Source organism: Hypomesus nipponensis, chromosome 17 (assembly GCF_054491055.1).
Source record: "Hypomesus nipponensis isolate SF chromosome 17, ASM5449105v1, whole genome shotgun sequence".
NCBI lineage: Eukaryota > Metazoa > Chordata > Actinopteri > Osmeriformes > Osmeridae > Hypomesus > Hypomesus nipponensis.
This window is the reverse complement of record NC_140377.1, coordinates 15,731,054-15,744,257: the sequence shown is the minus strand read 5'-3', so window position 1 is coordinate 15,744,257 and position 13,204 is coordinate 15,731,054. Positions and strand designations below refer to the sequence as shown.

The 13,204-nt window shown below is 40.8% G+C and overlaps 1 protein-coding gene across 2 annotated transcripts in view; it reads left to right on the top strand.

The window, feature by feature from the left end:
- LOC146253693 (ras-related protein Rab-40C) overlaps nucleotides 1-13,204 on the top strand; it is a 68,431-nt gene that overhangs the window by 28,759 nt on the left and 26,468 nt on the right. The window contains exons 1-2 of one of the 2 annotated variants that reach the window (XM_084676589.1): nucleotides 11,906-12,718; nucleotides 12,850-12,910. In XM_084676589.1, the coding sequence (XP_084532715.1) occupies nucleotides 12,706-12,718; nucleotides 12,850-12,910 (74 nt within the window). In that variant the 5' untranslated portion in view covers nucleotides 11,906-12,705. Of the gene's footprint in view, nucleotides 1-11,905; nucleotides 12,719-12,849; nucleotides 12,911-13,204 lie in introns of those variants that run through there. The other variant, XM_084676588.1, reaches the window with a different exon arrangement.

Here is a 13,204-nt window from a genome sequence, read left to right as displayed (position 1 = left end):
TCTATCATATGGTAAATACAATATGGAAAGCCTGAGCCTGGAACGCTTGTTGTTCCATATAATGTTGGAAAAAAGCTTGTTTAAAATTAAAGAGTGAGGGTAGAGGAGCAAGTGGAATAGATTGAAAGAGATACAAAAACTTTTTGTATCTGATTTTCAATACATTTATCCGGCCAATCATAGAAATGGGTAGATTGTTCCATCTAATAATTTGGGTGACCTTATCTGTTAAGGTATTGTAGTTTATAAGGAACAATTTTGTCGGTGGTAGGGGCAATCTTAACACCCAGGTATGTGAAACCATAAAAGGAGTATGAATTGGGGGGTGTTCTTTTTCATTCATAAATACTATTACAGATTTGGATGAATTAATTTTGTATCCCGCAAAGGTGCCAAAATAGTTAATTAGGTCCAATAAAGCTGGTCAAGTCTGTTTCAAATTAGAGCTAAACAAAATTATATCATCAGCATACAGTGCTATACGATGTTCCATATCTCCTATCCTTATACCTTTTAAGCTAGTATGATTGCGAATTGCCATGGCAAGCGGCTCAATTGCCAGAATAAATAACAGTGGAGACAGGCGGCAGCCTTGTCTTGTGCCCCTGTACAACTTAAAGGGTGCTGAAGACAGCCCATTTGTTAAAACTACAGCCTGGGGGTCAGCATAAACTAATCTGATCCAGCAGAGAAATGTATTCTTTATGCCAAACCTTTGAAAAACCTCAAACAGGAAGTGCCACTCCACCTTATCAAAGGCCTTCTTGGCATCCAACGACAAAATAGCAGTGTCCATACATCCTGAATTTTCAAACAAATTATTAAGAACTCGTCTTATATTATGAAAACCTTGTCGTCCCTGAACAAAGCCGTTTTGGTCAGAGTGCACCAGTTGTGGTAGAAGTGTATCTAACCGTCTGGTTAATGCTTTGCAAATAATTTTGAGATTGTTATTAAGAAGTGATATTGGTCTATACGATCCACTAAGGTTAGACGCTTTACGTGGTTTGAACAATAGTGTGATTACTGCCATATTTAGAGGGGGGTGGGGGGAAGGACCCACTATCTAAGGACTCTATACATTGCAAGTAAAGGTGGTATTAGCGCGTCATGAAAGGCTTTATAGATTTCGATGGGAATCCCACATCCAGGCCAGGCGTCTTACCCTTCCTTCATACTCCTAGTGGCTGCAGACAATTCCTCAATGGTTATGTCAAGGTCTAAATCAGCCAGGAAGTTTTCTTCAAGAGGATTGATGTTCAATGAATCCCCAAAATATTTTTGTTTTTGCAAGGCTGAGGCTGAATAATCTGTGCTGTGTAAATACTCATAAAAACCTTTAAAAGCTTTATTGATTTCTTTAAGGTCACTAGTCTCCAACCCATCATCGAGCTGAATAGTATTTATTCTTCATTCAGATTCGGATTGTTTAATATGCCAAGCTAAGAGTTTACTAGCCTCTTCCCCTTGCTCGTAATAGGACTGTTTAAATTTCAGCAGGCTTTTAGTTGCCTTATTGACAGATAAATCATTATATTTAGCTAAATTCATTAAGTTATTTAACCCTTGTGTGGTGTTCATATTTTAGTTACTCAGCCAGTGTTCGTGGGTCTGGTGGACCCACTGATTCATCACAATCAAAACATTTAAGTTAAAATACTCAACAGATGTTTACGTCATCCCAATTACAAGCAATATAAACAGCATATATTGTTAATAATTGCCCTTTACTTTTGTAAGATCACATTAATGAATGAAAGTACTACTCGTTTTGTGTTTGTAACTTAATTAAAAAAAAAAAAAACAGTTATCAAATTCAGAATGGAAAAACAATCTACAAATGAAGGAAGGTTTTTCATAACTATAGATTTTTATTTAGGCTATTTGAATTTTCATTACAAATGTAACCCATTCAGGTCAGTTTACACAACACAAGCTGAACTCTCATTCCTTGATTTTTCTCAGGGGCTCCTCCTGATGGAGGACTTCCCTATGTAGACTTGTAAGTTTCAAGCATATGAGGAAGTGGCATCACAGGTAGCCCAGATCTCTATACCATATTTTGCAGGTTTAGATATACTGCCTAAAGGGGCAGCAGCCCCTATATGGCATCAGCTACTCATCAGTGGTGACATTAGGCCCAGGGTTGTAAAACAGAAGGAGGCAGTGAGCCACTTGAACCACACTGTCCTGATGGCAGCTAGCTTGTCTCTCTGCCATTGAGCTGGTCTGTCATCTCGGTTATCAAAGCGGATAATCCTGGAAATTATGTGGAAGTGTTCCTGAGACATTGTTGCACGGAAAGGTTATCTGACAGTTTCTGCATCCCACAAGGATTCTGTGTATTCCCATTTGGACCTGAAAACTCCAGCAAAGATGAGAACCCCAAAGTAGATATGTCAATGGGGTTGATCCATCTCCTTCCACCTTTCTCCAAAAACATGCCTTCTTTCTAAATTAGTGCAATCCAGAATCATTTTCTGGATGGTAGCTAGGATGAAAAGCTCAAAAGAAGACTTGATGTCCTGCACATGAGTAACTGCCATGTGTTGTTACTGTTGTGTTGTTACATGTGTTGGCCCTGGTTGCATCCTTATCACATTGGCAGCCATGCGGGGTGGCTCATTTCATGGGCAAGAAGGCCATTAAATTTAATCATATTTTGACATCCATATTTCTTCACTTGCTATCTAACGGACTTGTTCTGGTCGTGGAGCTGGCTGCTGACGTGCTGGTCGTGGGGCTGGCTGCTGACGGGTTGGTCCTGGGGCTCATCTTCGTTTTGGAACTATCTTATGCTCAATCTCATCCTCTTCTTCAAAGTCACTGTCAGACTCTGAATTTGCTAAAATACCTCTACATCATCATCAAAAGCTTCTCTCTCTTCCAAAACATTTGCATGGGATTTGAGGTCCCTGAGGCGAGCAAGGAAGATTGTGGCTGACCCCTCCCACCCTGGACACTCCCTATTCCAGTTACTCCCCTCCGGCAGAAGGCTGCGGTCCATCAAGACCAAAACCTCACGCCACACGAACAGTTTCTTCCCATCCGCTGTTGGCCACTTTAACAAGGCCAAGGACTCTCACTGACTTTTTAATCACAATCTGCACAATAACACCCTGCACATTGCAATTTGCACTATTGTATCCTTCTCTTTGCACCATCTGCATTTTTAGGTTAGATTGTAAATTATGGCTACTTATATTTTATTTTGTATTCTAAATCCCCTTAGTATTAGCTAGGCTTTGCTCCTTTTGTATAGATAGTCCACATATTTAAGTTTCAAGATTCCTATATGTTTAATGTATGCACCTTCTTGCCAAAGTAAATTCCTTGTCTGTGCAAACATTCATTGCGAATAAAATCCCTTCTGATTCTGATTCTTCTGATTTTGATGGCCCTCTGAGCAGAGAATCTTTTGGCCATCTTGATCAGTTGTGATAACTAACCACACTGGCAAAGCTATATTTATATTGTCCCACTCCCAATTGAAGATGGGATAGAGTATGAGGAAATAAAGATTGGTTCCCGCAAGACAGTAAAATGTGAGAGCAGACAGGTGTCAGTGCTTGAATCTGTCAACAATTTTGCAACATTGTGCGGGAACGGCAGGGGCAGAACTACAGAACTCTCTCTCTCGCACACATGCATATAAGCTAAAAGTAGGCCCAGAAAGGAGGAGGATAGAGTGAACAACCAAAAAATAAGTGCCAAAGGGAAAAACCATAAGAGCATGTAGTTAAGCAAGTTACAATTAAACAACATGAATTGCTAAGTGCAAGTGTATCTGTAGAAAAGCAAGCAACAGTAACTAAAATCGAATATTTTGCAGCGAATACAACAGTTTAAATCAGTTACCACTAACCAACAAGAGCAACAAGTCTCTAAGCAAGAGTCATTGTAATCCTTGAGGAAACTAGCATTGGTATATGATATATGTTCTTGACAGAAAATGTCAAGGCCAATGAGTCTCATTTGGAAAAAATAATCGTATCATTTTTCTTTTGATAAAAACTGAAAACGGGTCCCACAGACCCGAACACCACACAAGGGTTAAATGACCGTTGGGAAGGATTTTTGAAGTGTTTTGATTCTGTTTCTTTTATCTTTTCTTCTAACTGTTGCATCTCCAGCCTCCAAGATTTGTGTTTATAACTTGTAAAACCTATCATCTGGCCTCTCAGGAAGGCTTTAAATGCTTCCCACCGTATAGCAGCTGATGTTTGGGTTGTGTTATTTACAAAGTAATCATCAATTTGCGCCCCAATAAACCCCATAAATTCTGGATCCTTCAGCCAAAATGACTGAAGGTGCCACCCCATGGAGAAATTCAGTGACTGTGGCATGTTTAGTCTAAATGAAACTGAAGCATGGTCTGAAATTACAATGCTGTGGTACCAGCTTCTTGAGATTATGGATATCAAAGAAGCAGGCACCAACAAGTAGTCAATTCTGGAGAATGTCTGGCAGGTGGCAGAATAACATGAGAAGGTTGACTGATTAGGATAGTCTCTTCTCCATATGTCAGTTAAATTAAATTATTTGATATATTGTAATAACTCCTTTCGTGTCTGGGCATGGGAGGTATCTATCCCTGTGGATCTATCAATCCCTGGCTGGAGAGTGCAATTAAAATCTCCACCTATGATGAAACTACCAGACAAATCCGCCAGGTACAAAAAATAATTTTGTGAGTGGGTGACCTATTCCTGAGTATCCCAACCCTGTGCTTGCTGTTCAAGTGCCTGGCTGGACAAGGCTACTTGAGACTTGTACGCAAGATTTTTGTTGTTTCCCCTTTGTTGCTAATTTTAATATTTTGAATATTTCCTGCCACTGCATATTGCAGTCCCTTCTGCCTGGATCTGGAAGATATCGCAGAGGTATTACTCCAAAAATCCTCACTCACACTGACAGCTATAGCGCTTATCCTCGTACTCGCCATAGCTTTTGGGTTGACAGTTCCGGGAATCGTGTCGGACGTAGCAACAGTAACTAAGGGGGCATGGCCCTGGGGAACGGTCAATTAAGAAAAATAAGAAAATGAGCCTTAAAACATAAACATAACAGGGTGTACTTCCCCAAACGAAGTACACACTTCCTTCCCCTAGATCAGCGGTCCCCGGGCCGCGGACCGGTACCGGTCCGTGGGTCATTTGGTACCGGTCCGCAGAGAAAGAATAAATAATTACATCATTTCAGTTTTATAAAAAATCAAAATAAATGTATTTTTCATGCACCTTAAATATTTGTTTTTGTGTTGCGTCTTATTTTGAAGGCATGTTTAAATATTACCATAGCGACCAGAGAGTGTTTGGGGCAGAGCGGGGCAGAGCCGCAGAGACATGGACATAATAAGGGCAGAGAGGATTCATGTTATGTTGTTGGCACGATGTTACGAGGCCGCTGCTAATAAAGTTGCATAAGAGTACACAGTGGATTCACGTTTATTATTGTATTTAGAAAATGCCACCGTTTGTATGCCGGTCGTATCATTTTATTTTATGTATTTATTCGCCACGCCTTAAAGGCCGGTCCGTGAAAATATTGCAACATTAAACCGGTCCGTGGCGCAAAAAAGGTTGGGGACCGCTGCCCTAGATCACACTTCCAATAGACCCCTGAACAGAGTCTGACTATGGACTACTAGTGTATTGTCCGAGACCTGCTGCGTGACCACTTGACCACAGCAAGAGACAACCTCAGACATGTATAGAAAACCCGGGTATCAGCAAATCAATGTGCTGCACGCAGCTGTACAATGAAATATTTTTGCCATGTTAAACAGTGATAAAATACAAAAAAATCAACGTATGGGAAACACTGGCATGTTTAACAATTTACTGCATTTCAAATTATGACAAGACTGAATATACTCATTTTTATCTGGTGTGACAGTGTAAATGCCACATCAACAACCCAAATATATTTATATATCTATATATATATTATATGAGCATTTGTGCTAGTGCAAATAATTGTTATGGAGCACCCTGCTTTGATTTCTTTACAAAATGCTTGCTGATCAGGCTAGTGCACAGAATTTCCTGCTGTGAGCTGATCCAGTGACCGGTCCACCGTTCTATCCAACTTAACATTTTTATTCTCTCAACATATTATGTTGACTTAAAATCAGATTTTAGATAGTTTTTTTGTTTATATTAGTCGACAATCACTGCACTCTGTTGTGACAGAAAGCTTTGACAGAAAGCTTTGACAGAAAGATTCTGTCATGTGACAGAATCTTAGCTTTCCAACAATATATGCACAGCAGTTTTGTGCATTGTGTAGTTTAGTACCCAATAATCCTTCAGCCCGCCTGCGTACCCAATAAGTACCCAATTGCTGTGAAAGTACCAAGTCAATGAAGTGAATAGATAAGTACAAGTTCAAGACAAAATCAACATATTTATTATAGATTTAAGGTGCAGGTGTCTGATACATGTTGAGCATCTGAGAAGACTGGACAATGAATATAGGAAATCAAGGGAATTAAATAGTATCACAATATGGGAGGATACGTGACAATTAGCATAGTCCTCGCAAGCTCAGAAAAAGGACACTGCATGCTAGATAGCTTTTGTTTAGGTCTTAAGATAGGGCTCCTAGAAATTTGCCTGGTCCCAACCAGACTCTCGTACATTTTATTTGTACAGAGAGTCTGGCCTCGCTCCATTGACCAGCATTGACTTCCTTGTAGGCGGATACTCTGTTGAAGTTTAAAACTATTGGATCTGCCCTGAGCCACTCTGATCTGCCATAACCAATCGCTAGCATTCGCCTTAGCCAATTCGTTCACTATTACTGTAACAGAGCTAGCTGCCGTAGCTGGAAAATCAAACTTTTCGCAAACCCCGTGGGAAGGAGGGCCACAACATCATGGCCACTAACAAAACTCAGCAAAACTTGTTCTTGGTCTGGCTTTAGCTGTTGGATATTCGGCAGCGTTGCCACAACGGACTGAATGGCTTGGCTTGCATCTTTCTCCGCCGCCATTACGGAACTACAACACAAACTAGCACACAACATCGTCATTGTTCTCAGACACTCCCTCTGTTTGCTGATTGGCCGGTTAAAAAGTAACAAATGATATTTCAAAATCCCTCTGAACATGTGTAGCTATTCCAAGTATGAAATAGAATGTAAAATTATATGGCTTGACCTATTATGAGCCAAGAGTTGTCGAGCATGCCATGCGTGCTGGATGTCAATTTGATAAAATTGCTGTTGCACATTTAGAAGTGTTAGAACGGGTTCTCTCTGGCTTTGTGTTCCCCCCTCACTGCCATGACAGTAAATAGCAATATATTATTTAGCTAGCCATATAATTGAGAGAATAAGCTTTTCAACAAATTCAATTTAAGTAGGTAATTTCTTAAATTGCTGAGACAAATTACAATGAAAACCTAATAAACGCTGATTTAAGGTTTGTTTACTTTGCGAAGGTTGTATGAAATCATAAAAATGTACTATTTGTATTTGTTATTGGTAATAATTCTGTGCAAGTTATGAACGTTTACAGATTATAGATCCAAAATGTCAAAGAATATCAAAATCATGATTTTTGTGTGTAGTACCTGGCCTTAAAGGCTTTGTCAAGAGTGGTTTCTTCGCACTCTTCCTCTGAGGTTTATCAGGTGCCCCTGCTGCTGTAGCGTTGATATATTGAGGAGAAATACACACAGAGCTGTCTGACACCCCTTTTCACCTCCAATTTATCTAGAAATGTATTTTAATAATCAAAAGTGTCCTGAAAGGGACACCCAAGCTTGGCTTCTAACTCAATGAAATACTTATATATAAATATTATGCTACATCTGAGCTGTGGAATTTTGTAATGCCATGTGTTTAACCTGTGACAACTTAACCCATTTAGGCCTAAAACGCCTGCTAAAAAAACAGATTTTAATGCCTAAAAACGTTTTTGTAAACCCCCTTCTAAAACCTGAGGGTATTAAGAAAATGTTTTCAAAATGTGTCAACGCCTACTAAAACCTTAATTTCTCAGGTTCTATAGCAAATAAAAACATGAATTAAAAAGCATTTGAGAGCTTACTATTTTGTCTTTCAACTTGAAAGACTTGCTCGGCTATAATATTCAACTTCATTTTTTTCCAAATCAATAAACAATAAAAATTCGAGAATATTTTGAAAATCAGTACAGATCTGTTTTTATTTTATTATTTCATACTTTTGAGGTACCAAAGTGACAAGTGAACATCGCAGAAACAAAGTTATAAACACCCCCCCCCCCCCCCAAAAAAAAAAACTGATGGTTACTTCTGCTTCACATAAAAAAACATCTCTAAGTGACGTAGATAGGTAGAGAGACGTAGAGAGAGACGTAGAGAGAAAGGTTACCTCCCCTCTCTCTGCTTTGCCCGCCCAGATCATCTGGCCCGCCCATGAGAAACTGAGCTACCACCGTGCAATGGCAAGTGCGATATCGGTTTTTCCTGGAGAGACATCATGGCGAGCAAACAAACAAAGCACAACAGTTGCTCAGTGCTTGGATGTACAAATGCAAGCACAAGTCTTTATTTAAATCCTTCATCCGAGCCTCTGCACAACCAATATCAATTTTATTTTCGCTGGAAATGCACCGACACAACTTCCCAAAGTTTTGCATGTCTGCGCCAAACATTTCAGCCACTACTGTTTCCTCAACTTGAACCAACACAAAGCTGGCCTTGATGCAATTAAATTCTGGATCATTACTAAATCTCCGTGGTCAAGCTATAAACCTTGGACAAGTAAGTTAACTAAAGCTATATCATTTTGTTGCTTTACTGTATATGGTTACCTAGCTTGCTTAGAATGTGGCTGTAACATTTAGCTCTGCAGCCAACAGCTGAGTTACTGTTGCTAACGTAAAGATAAATGGCATCAAGTGTGTGTGTGAGTACAAACGCTGTAACGCCAGTGTTGTACACTTCTTTGTTATTTGGATAACCATTATGCTGTTAGTATTATGGCGTGCGCGATCTCCGCCTTTCTCCACAAATGACTGTGTGCGCACCTTTGCAAACCAGGGTGATCAGATGAGAATGGCTAAATTCAAGGCATTTTTCAGCAACGGGGGCTACGAGCCATCGATACATCCGTTGTAAACATTAGCGCATGTTGCCGCCCCTCTCCTCCTCATTAGCATTTAAAGCTACAGGCACAGAAACAGCGCGTTCTGAGGAAAGCCGATTGTGGGACTACTTTTAGTGGCTATAATTCTGTACCATGGCTGAATTTCGGGAAAGAGACTTCAGATACAGTATTAGGGGACCACTAAGGCCTATATAAAAGCATCCAAAAACAGCATGTCATGTCACCTTTAAAACAGGGTCCCCGCACGGTCTTAAAAAGTCTTAAATTCAGAGCTTTAAATTTAAGGCATTAAAACGTCTTAAAAACGTCCATATTTTCATCCGAGGTCTTCAGGCTGCAGAAAGTTATTACAAGGTAGCAAAAAATTATGTAGTCGTAGCCTACAAAGCGAGTCTTTGCTACAAACAAAACCAGCAGAACGCTGCCCACCGAACATCGGTGGTTCGGTGTGTTGTATTTCTTTCTGGAGGATAGCCTATTGGTGTTGGTACCTATACGGTGATAAAACTAGAAATCCCATGATAACTGCAATACCTGCATGCGAAATACGTCTGCGCTTCCTCAGAGTTTGTTAAAATTTGGCTACGTGTGGAAAATGGGAAGGTTTACTTTCAACAAGACATGAGTTGCGTTCGACATGCACCGACTTCATGCAGACGACGCCGGCGCTGCATGAAGTCGAACGCACCTATGGCTAGATCACAGTGATTTCCACTGTTGGTTACAAGGAGTACCCAGCTCCAGGTACGAGGCTCGCTGCAAACTTTGCCCCAAAAATATTCAGTTCGGTTACTAATGTGATTGCTTTATCTGTAAATTAAATTCATGCTTTTTTTTTTTTTCATAATGTCTTGATTAAAATATTTTGGGGGTAATGCGTTGTGTAGGTCTAAAATTTCAATCTTTATGGTCTTAAAATGTCTTAAAAAGGTCTTAAATTTGACTTACTGAAACCTGCAAGAACCCTGATAAAAAAAGCATTTGAGAAACCATAGCACTGAGAAAACAAAGCACCAACTAACTATATTCATAACTTGGTGAGTGTAGAGATCAACAGAACAGTACAGTCTCAACTCATACATTCAACTCAAAACAACTCATCATTCACTGTCGAGTGCTGTGGTAATGCTTTCCGAAGCACTCAACGTGCAGTGGCAAATTGCACTGTAAGCAGCCATATACTGTTGAACCAGGACAGGCCTCAGTGCCACTCTTCGACAGTGAACGTTCCCTGCAGACCTTTCTCTTGTTGAAGATCTTTCCAAAGTCACGCTCGACTGAGGCTGCCACAGGTGCTGTGGCGCACTGAGGAGCACTCTTTGCTGTCACAGGGGTGACAAGTTTCTGTGCAAGGTCCTCCTGCCACTCTTTGTAGCCAACTTTGTAGGCTCCAGCACTCCTTGCAGCAATGTAAGAATTGTAGCAGCTGACCGACAGAAAAAATAAAAAGAGCCTCCGCCACCATTTCTTGGACCGATGCTGGAATTGATAGTAACTCACCATCTGATCCAGTAAATTGACCCCCTTCATGTTTTTCTGATAGTCAGAAAGGCACGCTGGCACTGTGACCTCTGTCTGGATGTCTCCCTGTCTTCTCCTGACAGTCCCTTTTGTCACAGGCTCATGGTAATTTGATAGTAGCAAGACGTCCTTTGTATCCCACCAAGCACAGAAGATCAGGTCATCCTTCTGAAACACTTGGTACTGATGCTTTTTCATTCAACTAGCCTACCTGACTAAATAAAGGTGAAATAAATAAAAAAAATGCAGGTGGTTTTGGGATTCCCTTTCCGTTTGATCGAACAGTGCCACATGCATACAGACCACGAGCCTTCAAATCTTCAAAAAGCGGCACCACGGAGTAAAAGTTATCCATAAAAATGGATAGGTTGGACCCAAAGTATGGTCTAGCCAGATCCATTCCAATGCGGTGCGCAAGGCCCTTCTCGCTACTTTCCCCCCTCATGTCCGGTGTAGACCTGGAAGTTTGATACATACCCGGTGGAGCTCTCAGCCATGACCCACACCTTGATGCCCCAATTGGTGGGTTTGAGAGGAAGATATTGCCGGAAAGCGAGTCTCCCCTTAAATTTCACCATGCTCTCATGCACGCTCACAAAGCCAACCACTTCATACAGTTCCTGGAATCGATCTTTCAGGTAGTCGAGGTACCATCTGACTTTCCAGAGCTTGTCAGAGTGGTTCACATCATTGCTGTTGTTGTCTTGCAAGTGGAGGTACCTGAAAATTCACATAGCAAGATGGATGGTGAATGACACATTATTTTGTTGTTAAATTATTAGTGTCATTGGTATTGTTGTTATTATTAGCCTACCTCCAGATGATGGAAAATATGTCCCTTGACATGGCATGGGGGATGGCCGTCCGAAAAAGGCACTTTTTCTGACGCCAGAAATCTCTCAGAGCTGGCAGATCAAAGATGCCCATGGCAAGACACAGTCCTATGAAGGTCTTCATTTCTGTAACTGTCACCGGTAGCCACATGCTGTTTGATGGCGTTGCGGTCCGCATTTGTTTAGCATACACATTTGTTTGTGTTATCCGTTGCATCCACATGTCATCCGTGAAAACACGTGAGAATACTGTATTGGTGTAACACCGTCTAGAAGTTCCATCTTGACGCCTGGTTTGCGATCAAACGGGATCTTATCACGTGAGTGAAAGTTGTTGGTCTTCCATTCTTCTTGGAAGCCAAGGAAATTGTGCCTATCCTCCTCTCCCTCTCGAAACATTGCTAGGATCCACTGTTCTCTATCTACGCGATCAGCTGGTACTTCTAATTCATACCTCATAAATATCACTTCCTTTACTTGAGTCAGCCATGACGGATAGCTAGCACGGTGTTTAAAAAAACAAAACGTACTCCACGTGTACTCGGCTTCTTTCGACCAATCACAAAGCATTGTATTAGTAAAGAGTAAAAAAAAAAAAATCCCTAAGCGTCTCTATCACTCACCCCAATAATATTATAGCTAATCACAGTGCATATAATTGGCAACGTGCCTTGAAAAAGACGACACCGCTCAAAGTGACACAGACGCGTTTGCCGGCTTTAATGGTAACTACGCATAGATGCGTAATCTGGTCTTAAAGGTAAACAAGCACGAATGCGTTATCCGGTCCAAATGGGTTAAGGATTCCCATGGCAGTACCAGGTTGTAGGCCTGTATCCAAAGGTCTTGAGGGAGGTCGGTCCACCTTTATTGCTGAAGAATTGTATATCACTTATAGTACGTTGAAAGACTTAAACCTAACAACTCTGTGATGTGTGAATGAAAACCACGGAACAACTCTTAACTGCTAAGTGGCCATGTGAAGACGTGTCATGACAAGCCCTAGCCACTAATTTCATCAGATGAATTAGATATGTCAGTGCTTTAAATAAAAACACTCTGGTGAAGAATAGATCGGTGTGCCTGAAGCCAAACTTTTGATGATCAAGAAACTGCCTCTGTCAAAATAAGAATAGTTAACAGAGCTGGGACACACCACACTCACATACATGAGAGGCCTGTTTATAGTTGTATGGTTGATGAAGTCTGAGTTGAAGACAAATAATAGGTTGCAATTGTCTGTGTGGAATGGATGGCAACATGCAGTAAGTTATTTTCCATGAGTTTATTTCCAGAAGTGTTCCTTTGAACCAAATCAGGGTTAGGGTTAGGGTTAACCCTAACCCTAACCCTTGAACTCGATGTTTCCCCTTCCTCATTCTTTCTCACCACCTAGGAATTGACTACAAGACCACCACCATTCTACTAGATGGGAGGAGAGTGAAACTGGAGCTGTGGTGAGTATGGCGTCGGCACTACCATATTTCTTCTCCCTACTTTTCTTTTTCTTTTTGTCTTTTGCCAACTCCTCATCTCCATTCATTTTCACCCACCTGCTCTTTTCTTTCTTCATTCCCAAAGACAGAAAAGGGAAATTGCACACATTTAAAAGACGTCATGCCTAATAGAGGGCCTCCATCACTTTTAGCTAATTGCCCAATGCACCCGGTATCTGACTGCCGCATTGACCAATCAGCAGTATTTCAATTAAATGTATTGAAAATACGCATTTAATAACTTTTTAGTATTTT